General features: G+C 35.6%; 1 protein-coding gene across 3 annotated transcripts in view; it reads right to left on the reverse strand.

Moving 5' to 3' along the window:
* CTNNBL1 (catenin beta like 1) overlaps window positions 1-14,981 on the reverse strand; it is a 219,567-nt gene that overhangs the window by 171,835 nt on the left and 32,751 nt on the right. For 2 of the 3 annotated variants that reach the window (XM_074211917.1, XM_074211919.1), the window contains exon 2: window positions 1,851-2,045. In XM_074211917.1, the coding sequence (XP_074068018.1) occupies window positions 1,851-2,045 (195 nt within the window). The remainder of the gene's footprint in view (window positions 1-1,850; window positions 2,046-14,981) is intronic. The other variant, XM_074211918.1, reaches the window with a different exon arrangement.

Raw genomic sequence — 14,981 nt, forward strand, 5'->3', positions numbered from 1 at the left:
CTCAACAAGTTTTGGATAATTTCTCTTTGGTTTGCAGTTATTGTTTATTCATAGACACCTAAATTTGTTTACTAGATCAAGAGGTCATTTTTCATTTTTTTGTTAATGTTTTCCAGGCTAATTTATCTGCCTATGTTCAAGGTCTTTGAGTTTTCTTCATTTTGAGATCTTGGGCAATTTCAGTCTTTTTTTCCTCTCCCTAATTTTTCTCTCTTCATTTTTTAACTTTCTTCCCTCTGATGGGAGTTGGATGTTAGAGTGTCTCAGTCTCCTCCCTCCCTGGGCTATATGGTTCACCAGTCTAGGTCTCTAGCCTTAAGTGATTTTGAGATGGTCAGTACTGGCACCAGTTAGATGCTGTGTGTCCCTTAGGCTCAGTGGAGTGCAAAACAGCTGCCCTTTAACTTCCTTCACACAGAGTCTAATCCTCCCTCCCAGAAGTTCAGAGAACTGCTGTCTGCCCCAGCATCAACAAGCAACTTAACTTTTACTAAAATTAACTGGATTCATAAAGGAAGCTTAGATTATCTTCAAGCTTACAGGTCTTCCCAATTCCTAGCTTTTCCAAGGCTTCTGCTTTCCTTCCTCCTTTAATTTCTCTCAAGCAGCAGAGGAATAGTGAATTATCAGTCTCCACCATCAGCCACAACGGCATCACCAATAGCTCAAAATCAGAAACCAGAGGGAGATTTCAGAAAGATGAATGTTGGTGATGCAGTACAAAAAGGACAATAATATTTTACAAGGTCACATGACTCTACAGTGGCAAATATCACTTGTTTTTCATCAAATAGGACTTTGGTGGCAGGGAGAAAATAACTCCTGGACTTGTAGCCATCCATGTGTCATTTTTACAAAATGATCACTTTTCCCCATCCCTTAAGAAAAGGGCTAGTCTCATATTAGATTTCTGTCTGTAGGCTTGAAACCACTTATCCATGACAGTTACTATCCTAATCCTTTAGTCTGGACCTTGCCCTACATGGGAAATATGTCTGCCAATTAACTGTTGCTGCAGGGCTAACAGATTGAAGAGGAACTAGGAAGGAGGCAGGAGAGAAGAGTACTACATGCCAACTAAATCCTCACAAAGCTGTTGCATTTTGAAAGGACTGTGAGAAGCCCAAAAACATTTCACACTACACATTTTCAACATGTCATCCCTGGAGAGTCAGGACCCAAATTTAGGACCAATGAAAGGTTCTTTTTTTTTTATGAGACAGTAAATAAAAATGAAACTGTTTCTGTAGTTTAGTTTTTAGTTTAGTAAATGGGATAGTTGAACCAGAAGTCCACAAGGCTCTTCTAGCTCTAAATCTGTGATCTGATAATCCCATGATCCAGAAAAATATCTACCCCTCAAAGCCAACTCCACACTTTATGAACTATAAAAATGAAAGCTATTATGTCTTATTCCCTTCTATGTTAGGTTCCTTGAGGATAGGAATTGTATCTTAGTATCCCATCCAAATACCTAGCACAGTACCTCACTCATAGTAGAAGCTCAATAATAATAATGAAACCTAAGTTTAAGAGAACTCTAAAACAATTAGTTTTCATATTTCAAATTGAGCAAAATATCAAAGAGGAATAAATACAAACTAAAAATTAAGTTTGTAAAAAGATCTGTTTTTGTTTCATTTTTAATTCACTGATGTATTAATGTTAAAACTAATAACAGTAGAAAAAGTTTGGAGTTTTCAAAGAACTTTAAGAGATACAAATAGAAAACACAACCATGTCTCAAAAAAAAAAACTATTTAACAAATACTATTCTTGTTTATCAGTGAATTTCTGAAGATAAGGCTCTCCAAGTTCCCACCAACCCTTACCCTTACCCTTACCCTTACCCTCACCTCTTCCTCTTCCTCTTCTCCCTCTTTGTCAATCATCTGAAGCAGCTTCTTTTTGTCATCATCAGCTTCTTCCACTGCTGTCCCTTCCTCCTCCCTATAGCGACTTCGTTCTCGGGCTCCAGCTTGCTTCCGCCGTGTCTTCAGTTCCTCTTCTTCATCATCTCGGGGCCGTTTTGTACCCCTGTTTGGCTAAGAGAAAACAGATTCACAGTATGTCAAGTTGGAAGGGAATTTAGCAATTGCCTAATCTAACCCCTCATTTTACTGATGCCAGATCAACAAAGGGATTAACTTAGTAGTAGAATTGAAACTAAACCCCAGGACTCTTGATTCTTGAGTCAATGCCCATTCCATTCCCCTAAAGCAACAAAATTTGGTTTTTGTGTTCTATATGCCTGCATATCCTGTTGATCAGATCTTTTTTCAATTTTAAAAGATGGAAGATGGTTATTCATAAATAACATGGATTAAAATGAGATTTATAAAGCCAGAAATTTCCTTACATGTGGCAACTGATATGGCTCTATCCATCTTCCCTTACAAAATTCTTAATAGTTCCCTGTTTCATCCTGAAATATTTACTAATGTGGATGCCTGTCAAGAGGCTGCTAGGTACTAGACTACCAACAAACAGACGATGTCATGGAAGTTTCCAGTCAACTAGGTGATTTGATTTGATAACAGAGAAAAATTTCCATTGTATATATCTTAAATATCTGACTTGTGGCTGCCTACTCAGCTGACAGATCTCAATAAGCCAGGGGTGAAAGGCTATACCCCTCTATAGCTAAACTTCTGGTGATTCCATATACCAGGTGCTTCAGCTATTCTAAGCATATGACATTGCTTAGCAAATTCAAATTATACAATTTGGTTTGTAGGGCACCACCTGCTTTTCTGCACTCTATTCCCAGTCTCTCCAGGACAGATAATAATTTGATTTGATCACAACCTATTTCCATAAGTATAAAAATCCACTACAGGCATTATAGATCAACCCTAAAAAACTGATGGAAAAATGCCAATAATTTAAGACTATTAAAAAGTAGGAAATCATTTCCACATCAAAAAAAAAAAGAAAGAAAAACTTGCTTGATCCCATAATAATGTCTTCAAACTGGAAATCTGCAGCTCCCCAGCAGGTAAGAACTTCAGCCCCTCGGGAGAACTAATTCTTTTAGGTTCATAAAACCAGACCTGCTGTGATTCTGATTAGCGTGAGCTTGCTGCAGCAGCCAAGTTAAAGCAGACTCGCCATGAAAAGTAGATTTCAGGACTGTTTATTCATTGGGGGCAGAAGAAAAAGGCAGTGGACTACTATTAAAAGGAAAAAAGAAAACAGTGCCATAACCATGAAATGTAAAATGGATGCCAAGTGGCATATATCTCCTAACACACATATAAACTTGCTCCTTTGAAACATACATCTCCTTTGAAACATACATTATAGTCATACCCAGGAAAGACTCTCTACCTATAATAACATCTAGTGAAATAGCATCTTCCTCTGAGGGATCTAAAATAGGTCCTTTCATCTTTACCATAATCCTGGAGTTTGTATCATCATTTCTATTTTACAAATGGAGAAATGGCATATTCAGGTAAGAATTACTACAAAGATCCAAGAGTTTCCAATTACTATGTCTGCTTTGTCCTGATCTGATGGGTCTTCCCAAGACAGCAGTTTTTAAAACTCTTGAAGCAGTTTTTGTTCTCTAGAGAAGGCTTGAGCACCAATGATTCTTATAATCCATAATTACAATAGATTCTGTGCAGAACATAAATTTGAGAGGAGTGGGAAGAACATAAACACTCATTAGTCAATCAGTAAGCATTTATTAATCCCCTACTAAGTGCTGGAAACTAGGAATACAAAGAAAAAACAAGAAACATTCTCTGACCTTGAGAAACTTACATTTTATTAGAGGAAACAACATGAATGAATATAAGTATATAAAATATATACAAATAAAAACAACAATCAGGAGAAAAGAGAGCACTAAATGGTGGGGAATTTGGAAAATCTGCTGTATATCATAGAAATATAAACTCTGTCATAACCTGATCAAGCTATAAAAAAGGTCAATCAAAGAGCTAAACAAGGCCTTAAGAGACAGGATCATGAGTCCTACCAGACAATACATAAATCACCTTTTAAGAGAATTATCTTCTTTATACTGTTGAAAAAAAGTATCCATTCAAGGATAAGTGTAGGCAGAACATGACTCCACAACCATTCCTTCTTCCCTCTGCCCCATCCCCACACCAGTGGGATTCTGGTTTATTTGGAATCAACCTTCAGGATTATGGAGAACATTCAACATTAAATCATGGGAAAATGAAGTAGTATAAAGGAAAGAGCACTGATATGGAATCAAGAGAACCTGAACTGGAATCTAATTCTTCCCCTTACTACCTGTAAGACCTTGGGCAGCCACTTTAATTTTCTGGATCCTAGTTTCTTTATCTATAAAATGGAAGGACCTGTTCAGATCTCTAAAGTCTTTTTCTAGCCTCAAATTCTTTTATATTATGACTCTTATAGTCTAGTCTTAACTACTGGAGAAGAGTTTGGGGCAATTCAATTCAAGACACATTTATTTAACAGCTACTAAATACATAGCAAAGGACATAGTTCCTGCCCTAATGAGTTTACAATATAATGGGATTTTATATTCTAAGATCTATTACCTTCCTTCTCTGAACCTATTATCTGTAAACTTAGAAGGTTGGATTTTATTTCTAACTCAATAACATTTTGTGTTCAATCCCCATCCCAATCCCAAAAGAAAACTACTCAGTAATTAACAAAAGCAACCTGAACAAGAAAGGTGTAACAAAGTACTACTAACCCAGAAGCCATCTTAAAGAAGTACCAGTTCCAAAAGACAAAGAAAAACAAGTGTAGCAGGAAGCAAATATCAAACTATTTCTCACTAAAAGAGATCCAAAAAAGGGTGGATGGCACTAATATCTTTACTTTGCTGCAAAAGGCCAATCCCCAAAAATTTACTTACACCATTTTAGCATAGTGAGAAGAGAGATTATTTCATTCTTTATAGTTGTATCCCCAGGTTCAAGTACAGTATCTGATACATAGTAAGTATTTAAATGCTTGTGATTGATTCATACTAGTCACACCTTTGAGAATTTATTTTTGGTATTTTGTAGCATTTGAAAACCTTCAAGATAAAGAAGTGTCAGGAGAAATTACTTTTAATGAAGTCATCTTTTTACTTCTGCTGCTCACAAGACTAGAAAAATAATCAATTGTTAATGTCTATAATACCTATACAAGAGTCTTAACTCCCTATTTTAGGATTTTTAAAGAGTGAGAACATCCGCTAACTCTGTATTGGGTTCCAAACACAAAGTTATATAGATATAAGATATATAGATTTCCAAACAGATAAAGTTTATGAGAGGTTTCATAATTGCTGGAAAGTAAAAGTATTTTTTAATATTCCCATTGGAAATGGAAATAAGGTTTCTCACATGTAAGTCCTGAAAGAGTTAAAAATTAAATAGGTATTTATTTGCGTAAACTACTCCTTTATATACCCAAACATCCAATTTAAGCTTCAGAGCTCTCTCTCTCTCTCTCTCTCTCTCTCTCTCTCTCTCTCTCTCCCCTCCCCTCCCCCCCTTTTTAATTAAAAAGCAGTGAGAGGCTATAGCTATAATGAGGGGCTATGGGAACATGCAGTTATATTGGGTTTAAAGTAATGTACCATAGGAAGAAGCTACATCACCAGAACGAATTCTAAATTAAAACTCCCCTAAGAAACCAACTCCATTTCCTCTGAGCATGCAATCTATATTATCAACATTTACGATCTGTTTTGACTCGATTACAATTTGGGGTGAGAAAGTATGAAAAGATATTTCTATAATATGCAATAAGTATCATTATGAAAATACACAGAATGTAATTATTAATACAAAGACTACAGTTGTATCAAAATAGAACTATATAAGTAATGGAATGGAAGAATGAAGATAGGAGGAAAAGAAGACCAAAACTGACCTGATATATACAAACTTATAACTTCCTTTGATAAAAGTGTTTATAATATATAATCAACAATATATTTAAAAATCACTAAGTCTCTCCTTAGATAATAGAATGCTGATTTTGATTTATATGAATTCTACAAAAAAGTTTTTAAAAGAAAAGTTTTTAATTTTATCAAAAAAGGCAGAAATAATTTTTAAACTTTTATTTCTTATTCTGAATTTTAACACCAGATAAAATGGCATTTCCATACACTAAGTGTAACAAGTGAATTGTACTGTAAAAGTTCAGGTCTCTGCTATGTACAGTTTATCTTTTAAATATATAATAAATTCAACATATACCTTTCAAACCTACCTTTGGCTGCAATTCTTTCTGGCCTTCCTTGTAATCTTTCAGTATGTATGTACATACACATACACACACACACACACACACACACACAGTTTTTCAGTGATTCTCTTTTTGTTTGCTACCATATATCTGTCTCCCCCACTGCCTGACATTTCACCCTGGAATGGAAGGAAAAAAAGAAAAACATATTCTTCTAACAATGTACAATTAAGTAAAAACAAATTTCTATATTGACCATTACTGAAAATATCTGTATCTTGAGTCCAGTCACTCTCAATCAGGAGGTATGGAACAGGCTTCATCATTAGGAGCCTGGAATTAGGCACAGAGAAGAATCTTTCAAAATTGTATTTACAAAGTTGTTGTTGCTATATAAACTGTATTCCTGGATTTGCTCATTTTATCCTGCATTTATATAATATGCCTTCCCAGGTTTTTCTAAAAACTATCCCTTCACCAGTTCTGATAACACATTAATATTCTATTACATTCATCTACCTTAAGTTGTTTAGCTATTGCCCCAGTTCTGAAATATAACCAAAAAAAAAAAAAAAAGGCTGCTAGACTTTTTATTTACAAGTTTTTAAAAAACAATCTTTTGGGGAGTAGAGGCCTATAAACAACAGTGTTGGGACAACAGGCATATATAGTTTTTTGACTTTTTTTTAGCATAATTGCAGGCTGAAAAGTAGAAATAATTGTGAAGTGACTCAAATTAAATGTGAACTGTTTGCATTTCTGCCATGGCCAGCTGACAACTATATTCAATATTGTCTCAGGCAATAAGCATTATTAAGCATCTATTACATGTCAGATGGTACTAAGATATAAAACAGTCTCAAAGAACTCACTGTAAGGGGGAAAGCAACATGTAATCTATATACTATCAAGAAATATAAAAGATAAATTGAACATAATTTTTTATTTTAAGATTTTGCATCAATATTTATTAGGAAGATTGGTCTATATTTTTTCCCCTCAGTTTCAGTTCTTCCTAGTTCAGGTATCAGCACCATTTTGTGTCATAAAAGTAATTTGGTAGCATTCTTCTTCATCTAGTTTTCCAAATAGTTTATTTAATAATAGAATAAATTGTTCTTTAAATGTTTGGGAAAATTCACTTTTAATTCCATCTGGCCCTAGAATTTTTTTTTAAAGATTTTTGCAAGGCAAATGGGGTTAGGTGGCTTACCCAAGGCCACACAGCTAGGTAATTATTAAGTGTCTGAGACCGGATTTGAACCCAGGTACTCTTGACTCCAAGGCCAGTGCTTTATCTACCACACCACCTAGCCGCCCCCCCCCCTAGAATTTTTTAAAGAGAGTTCACTGATGGCTTGTTAAATTTCTTTTTCTCTCTTCTGTTAATCTGGGCAATTTATAATTTTGTAACTATTCATCCATTTCACTTAGATTGTCAGATATATTGGCACATAGCTGGGCAAAATAGCTCTGAATTATTGCTTTAATTTCCTCTTCATTGGTGAAATTAAACAATCAATAGAGTGAAGATACCATCATTAAGGAGGCTGGGCAAATTTCCTGCAGAAGGTGAAATTTTAGCTGGGACTTGAAGGAACCCAGGAGGTGGATATAAAGAGGGAGAGCATTCCAGAAATAGAGGAAAATAAAATATCAGTCAGAAGACAGACTATCTTGTATAGAGAACTGTGTCACTGTGATCTCAAAGTATATGAGAATGAGGTGAAGAAGGGGGAGAAGGTCAAACAGAGAATTTCATTTTTGATCCTGAAAATTACAAGGGAGTCACTGGAATTTGTTGAGTAGGATAAAAGGGTGGAGGGGAGGGTCTTTGCTTTGAAAAGCTCACTTTGATCACTAAGTGGAGAATAGAATGGAATGGGGGGGGGCACAAAAATCAACCACCAGGCTAATGCAGTAAACCAGGAGGGAGGTGATGAGGGCCTGTACCATGATTGTAGCAATGACAGAGGAGAAAGGGACACATGTACATGTGTGTGTGTATGTGTGTGCATCTAGATAAAAATATATGAGAGATGTCGGGGGGAATAAATTAGGGATACTGATAAAAACCAGACACACTAACTCTATTAGTAGAGCTATCAACTGCAATTAGTAGAGCTATCAACTGCAAATGCACTTTTTAAAAAACTGACTAATGTGTCTATAATCAGAGACGTCACTGTTAAAAGGACCTTTCTTTGTGTGCATGTGCACATACACACCAGACATCCCCCCACACACACACACATATCCCCAACAAAAGTCAAAAACCAGAAAGACCCTATACACTAAAATATCTATAGTTATACTTATTTTGTATTAGAGGACTAGAAACAAAGCAAATGCTCACCAATTGGGAGAATACCTAAACAAGTTGTGGTGCATGAATGGCCTGGGATACTACTATGTCATAAAAAAATTACAAATATGAAGAATTCAGAGAAGGAACTAAACCCCCCAAAAGTAACAAATACTGCACTTGGGGCTTATGATTCAGGGAAATATAAAAACACTGTCTCTCTGCCCTCAAACAGCTCACATTCTAAAGGAGAAGAAAACATGCAAATAGCAAATAAGCAATAAGTATATAATAAATACTTACAATGTGTTAAAAAGAATGTAACGTGCTGGGGACATAAAGGTGAAAAGAAAAACAAAAACAAAGGCATGTACAAGCTTATATATATAAACATGTATGTATATATACATATATTAATATGTTTACATATATAAAATTAAGTATAAATCTAGCATGATCTCAAAGGAAAGGCACTGGGAAAGGCAGAGTGGGAAGAGGAAGGAAGGAGTGGAGGATTGGAGGGGAATTTTGAAGAAAGTCAGGGAAGCCAGGACTCTGATGGGAAGAGGGAGAGAATTTCAGGCACAGAAGTGGCATCAAAAAGAAACAAAGCGGAGTGAGTATCATGTGAGAGAATTTCCCTGTAAAGATGGAAATCATAGGTATATGCACGTTCTTTTTTTAAAAAAAATAAAGGCATAGATGGTTTCTTTCTTTTTTTGGTGGGGGGAGTGATTCAGTTGATATGTCAGATTTGCTCAACTGTTTTTGCTTTCCACATTTTTTAAATTATATGTTAAAAGGGATAACTGCGTTGGGAGAGAGGAAGAATATATTTGAAAAAGAAAATAAAGTAAAAACAAAAATATCAGCAACAATTTAAAATAAAAATAAATGGCAAAGTGCAGTCTATCCCTTCTACTTAAAGGAGGTTCTTCACATTCCCCAAAGGGGGGATGGGACTTAATTGAGACTTCAATGTAAAAAAATATATATTAAAAGGATCACAAGAGGCAGAAAGGAGATTAGGAAGTAGAAAAAATATCAAACAAGAGGAAGAAATTTAAAAAGAACAAGTTAAACATTTAGAGCTTAAAAATGACAAAGTTTAGCCTTCTGTTTCAATTCTCTGAGGAGAAAGAAGTTCTTCAAGGAATGAAGTAGATTCACCAGTTCTGTCCAGGAAAAGATCTTTCAGGAAAAATGGAAAACAAAAGAGGAAGGGGGAGAGGAAGGAGAAAAGGAAGGGGGGGGGGGGGGGGGAGAAAGGTCAATCCCTGCATTCAAGGAACTACAGTGATGGGGGATTTAAATTATCCAGACACCTACAGAAGTGCATTCTATCTCTGTTTCTCCCTCTCTTTGTCAAAGACTAGGGTAACTAATATTTCTTTTTTACTTATCTTAGTGATCATTTCATCTTGCAAAAGGTAGAGAAACCAATAAGGGGGAATTCTATTCTGGATTTTGATAAACTTCAAAGGAAAAATAGGAATAGATTTTCACAGACTAAAATCCTATAAAGAAAACTCAACCTGGGGAAGGGAAGTTTTCAATAATGAGATAATGAACATAGTTAAAAGAGGAAAATGAAGGACCACAAAAAATGGGTTTTTGAGCATGAGGGGAGAAATGAAGAGGGTCAAAGTAGAGATAAGACTGCTACTCCACATAAATGGAAGGAAGGATGATGATAGCTCACAACTGAAGAAGATAGAACAGCCCATTTCTTATTTTGCTCCTGTTTTTCCTGGCAAGGAGTCTGACTTTTGATTGAGAGAGAACCAAAAATGATTAATAGTAAGTTGACCCTCAAGCTGAATATAGGCATACACCCTTGAAAATTGCAGTCATCTACCCTCAGGTACCAAAGAACTAGTAAATAGGTACTGAGCCTATCTGAGATATCTGAAAGATTATGGAGAACTACAGAAGTATCTCAAGAGTAGGCAAGGGCTGGGGCGGCTAGTTGGCGCAGTGGACAGAGCACTGGCCCTGGAGTCAGGAGTACCTGAGTTCAAATGCAGCCTCAGACACTTAATAATTACCTTAGCTGGGTGGCCTTGGGCAAGCCACTTAACCCCATTGCCCTGCAAAAAAACCAAAACAAAACAAACAAATAAACAAAACAAACAAAACAGTAGGCAAGGGTAAATGTCTTGAAGTTTTTAAAGGGGGGGCATGAAAAGAATGGAAACCACAAATTATGAGTCAGTGACCTTGACTTTGACTTCTGGCAAAATTCTAAAGGCAGAAGCAAGGGGAAGGTAAGAAAGCATCTAGAAAAGTAATCGAAGATCACAAAAAGTCAGCATGGCTTAATTAAAACAGGTCATGCCAGAATAACTTTATTTCCTATTTTGACATGGATACTAAACTGGTAAATCAAAAGAAGGAGGAAGATATAATCTATATAGATTTAACAAAGTGTTTGTAAAAGTCTCTCATGCCATTCTTATGAAATAAAGATGGCAAGCTGTGAACTAGATGACAACATAATTAGATGAATTTGAAACTAGTTGAATGACTGATTCCCAGAATCAGAAAATTTCACAGTCAGAAGAGCCTCCAGGACATCTTGTCCAACCTAAACCTTAAAAGTATCCCCTCTACAATCTGGAATTATGCCCAATACCCTTAGATCCAGCAATACCACTATTGGGTCTATACCCTGAAGAGATCATGAAAGGGGGTAAAAATATCACTTGTACAAAAATATTCATAGCATCCCTGTTTGTGGTAGCAAAGAATTGGAAATTGGGTCCATCAGTTGGGGAAAGGTTGAACAAATTGTGGTATATGTATATTATGAAACACTATTCTTTTATTAGAAACCAGGAGGGATGGGGATTCAGAGAAGCCTGGAGGGATTTGCATGAACTGATGTTGAAGAAAATGAGCAGAACCAGAAGAACGTTGTATACCCTAACAGCAATATGGGGTTGATGATAAATCTTGATGGACTTGCTCATTTCATCAGCACAACAATCAGGGACAATTTTGGGGTATCTGCAATAAAGAATGCCCTCTGTATCCAAAGAGGGAATTGTGGAGTTTGAACAAAGACCAAAGACTATTACCTTTAATTTAAAAAAAAAAAAGTATCTGGGGCGGCTAGGTGGCGATGTGGATAGAGCACCGGCCCTGGAGTCAGGAGTACCCCAGTTCAAATCTGGTCTCAGAAACTTAATAATTACCCGAGTTCAAATCTGGTCTCAGACACTTAATAATTTACCTTGGGCAAGCCACTTAACCTCATTGCCTTGCAAAAAAAAATTTTTTTAAAGTATCTTATGTAATTTTGCTATCTCTTATAATTTATTTTTTCCTTAAGGATATGATTTCTCTCTTAACACATTCAATTTTGATCAATGTATAGCATGGAAACAATGTAAAGACTATTAGAGGGCGGCTAGGTGGCATAATGGATAAAGCACCAGCCCTGGAGTCAGGAGTACCTGGGCTCAAATCCGGTCTCACTTAATAATTACCTAGCTGTGTGGCCTTGGGCAAGCCATTTAACCCCATTTGCCTTGCAAAAACCTTAAAAAAAAACTATCAGACTGCCTTTGGGGTTGGGGGGGGGGGAGATGGGAGAAAAATTGTAAAATTCAAAAAACAATTAAAAAAAGAAAGAAAAAAGTATCCTCTCTATAACTTAAGTGGCATGTAGTAGATTGTTCATGTATTAGATAGTGGCAAGCTTAGCACCTCCTCTAAAGGCAGCCTGTTCCACCTACTGTGGGATAGATCTAATGATTGGGATCTAATGATTTTCCTAATATTAAACCTCAATTTAACTCTTTGCAACTTCTACCTTCTGAGCTCAGCTCTACCCCAAAGGAAGCATGGTGTAACAGAGAAAGACATTGGTTCAAATTTGTATGTGCCTGGACCAACTGTATGCTCTTAAGCAAGTCATTAATGATCACAAATCCTTTGGTTGGATTCAAAAAATCTTTAAAATCCCTTCCAATTCTAAGTGATTCTACATGATAGCAATCTGAGATCATTCACCATACTGGTTGTTCCACTTCTGGTACAGGGTGCTTAATAAAATGCAGGGCCTAGAATACTGGTGATATAATCTAACTAGGGCAAAGTACAAACTTCATTTCCCTGAAAACTATCATTCATTTAATGCAGTCTAATATTGTATTTATTTTCTTGGTTGTCATTTCATACTGCTAAATCACATTAAGTCTAGAGTCCATTCAACTCCCAGATCTTTTATAAACTATTGACTCTCCATGTCTCCCTATCTATCTTACTTATGCAGTCAAACATTTTAAACTAATTGTAGAAAAGTCCACATTTAAGTCCATTCTAAATTATTTACACTGTTTCAAAGACTAACCATTAGTGGTCTCATGGCAACTTGAAAGGAAGTTTTCAGTGCAGTATCCCACAGGGTACTTGGTTCTGTGCTATTTAGCAATAGTTTGGACAAAGGTATAGATGCAATGATTACCAAATTTGCAGAAACACAATGTGATAGCCAACACAGTGAATGACAAAGTCAGATCAAAAAAGAACTTGACAGCCAAAAGATAAAGGGAATTAACACAATTATCTAAGACCAGGAATCTTGCATTCCTAGGGGATAAGATTCTAAGGATATGAACAAGTATTCACAAAAGAAATGCAAACCATTAAAAAACATACGAAAAACTGTTTCACATCATTAAAAACAAAGGGAAATTCAAATTTTAAAAAAACTTCTGACATTTTATCTCATATCCACAAACTGACAAAGATGACAAAAAAGCTGGAACTAGTCCAATGACCTGCAGAGACCAATATACTGCAAATCAATACAATGGTGATGTTAAGTTAATCTAACCATTCTGAAAAGCAGTTTGGAATTATACTATAAAAAAGTGACTAAATGTCCAAACTTTCTGATCTAGAGAGCCTAATGCTAAGCATATATTATTATTATTACCACCACCTCAACAAAGCATAGAAAGGATTCTTTGTTATTTTGACTACCACCCTAGGAAATAAAAAACAACTATCCTATATAAACTCCAAGATATTTATAGCAGCACTATTTTAATATCAAGAACTAGAAAAGGAAACAGATATCCACTGATTGAGGAAAGGTCAAACAAATTGTGGTATATGAATGAAACAGAATATAACAGCTGTAAGAAATGCTAAATTAAAAAAAAGCATAGAGAAACATGGGAAGACTTTTATGGAGTCAAAGAAAGTGAAATAAGCAGAATGAAGAAAACAATATACACAATGACTATAAAAGTGTCAATGGAAAGAACAACCAAAAAAATCAAAACTGAGTGTTGTGTAATTATAATGACCTAACATAGTCCCAAAGAAAAGATATCAGAATATAACTCTTCCTTTTTTTTCCCCTAATGTCCCAATAACTGAAATTTTGGGGGTTTGGGTTTTTTTTTGGTAAGGCAATGGGGTTAAGTGACATGCCTAAGGTCACACAGCTAGGTAATACATCTAGCTGCCCCAAATGTACCTCTTTCTTTACAAAGTGTTTTAGAACTATGGGAATAGAACACGGGATTTTACTGGATTTGTGTTGATCAGATTTGCTGAACTATTTCTTTTCCTTCGGTGTCATAAGGGTTAGTTCTCTGGGTGACTAAGCGGGAGAGATATATTATACTGGAAAATGAAATTTATGTAGAAACAAAAGATAGTAACCAAAATATTTTTTAAAAGAAAAAGAACATCTTGACAGACTAGAAACTGGACTGAGTCCAATGAAATTTAATTGGCATCAGCTGAAGACTTACAGTTCACAAAGGAGATTTCACAAATGAAAGATGGAGGAGTTAGGGCTAGATGGCAGTATGAAAAAGATAAGAGAAATTTTAGTGGACTGCAAGCTCATCTTAGGTCAACAATGTGTAGTATGTTCTCAGATTACTTCAAGAAAAGCACAACTTGCAGGAAAAAGAAAAAGACTGTCCCCACCTCGTACCTTTCCCAAATCAGATTTTATCTGGAGTTAGGCATTTGAATCTGGAATTCATATTTTAGGAAAGACAAGTAGATGAAGAATCTCACATTCATGCCATTTTAATAAGGATCAATTTAAAAAATTGACTATGTTAGAACAACACTTCTACTTGGTGCTAGTAGGGAGAAGTAGAAACAATTGGTGGATAGTGGAAAGAGGCAAATTTAGACTTGAGTTGAAGGGAAATGTCCCAATAACTGAAATTATTCAGAAGTGGAATAAGGACCGTCAGAAGTAGTGGACTCCTCTCATTGGGGTTACTTAAGCAAACAACAGATGATTACATGTCATATATGCTTTAGAAGAGAACTAGAAGATAACCTTTATCTAATTACTCGCTATCATGAGGAGTGAAGAAGAAAAGGGAAAAGGAGGGAGGAAGAAAAATGTAGAAATAAAAAAATTTCAAAAAGACAAATGTCAAAAACTATTTTTGCATGTAACTAAAAAAATAAAATAACATTAAAAAAG

Source organism: Macrotis lagotis, chromosome 1, assembly GCF_037893015.1.
Source record: "Macrotis lagotis isolate mMagLag1 chromosome 1, bilby.v1.9.chrom.fasta, whole genome shotgun sequence".
Lineage (NCBI taxonomy): Eukaryota > Metazoa > Chordata > Mammalia > Peramelemorphia > Peramelidae > Macrotis > Macrotis lagotis.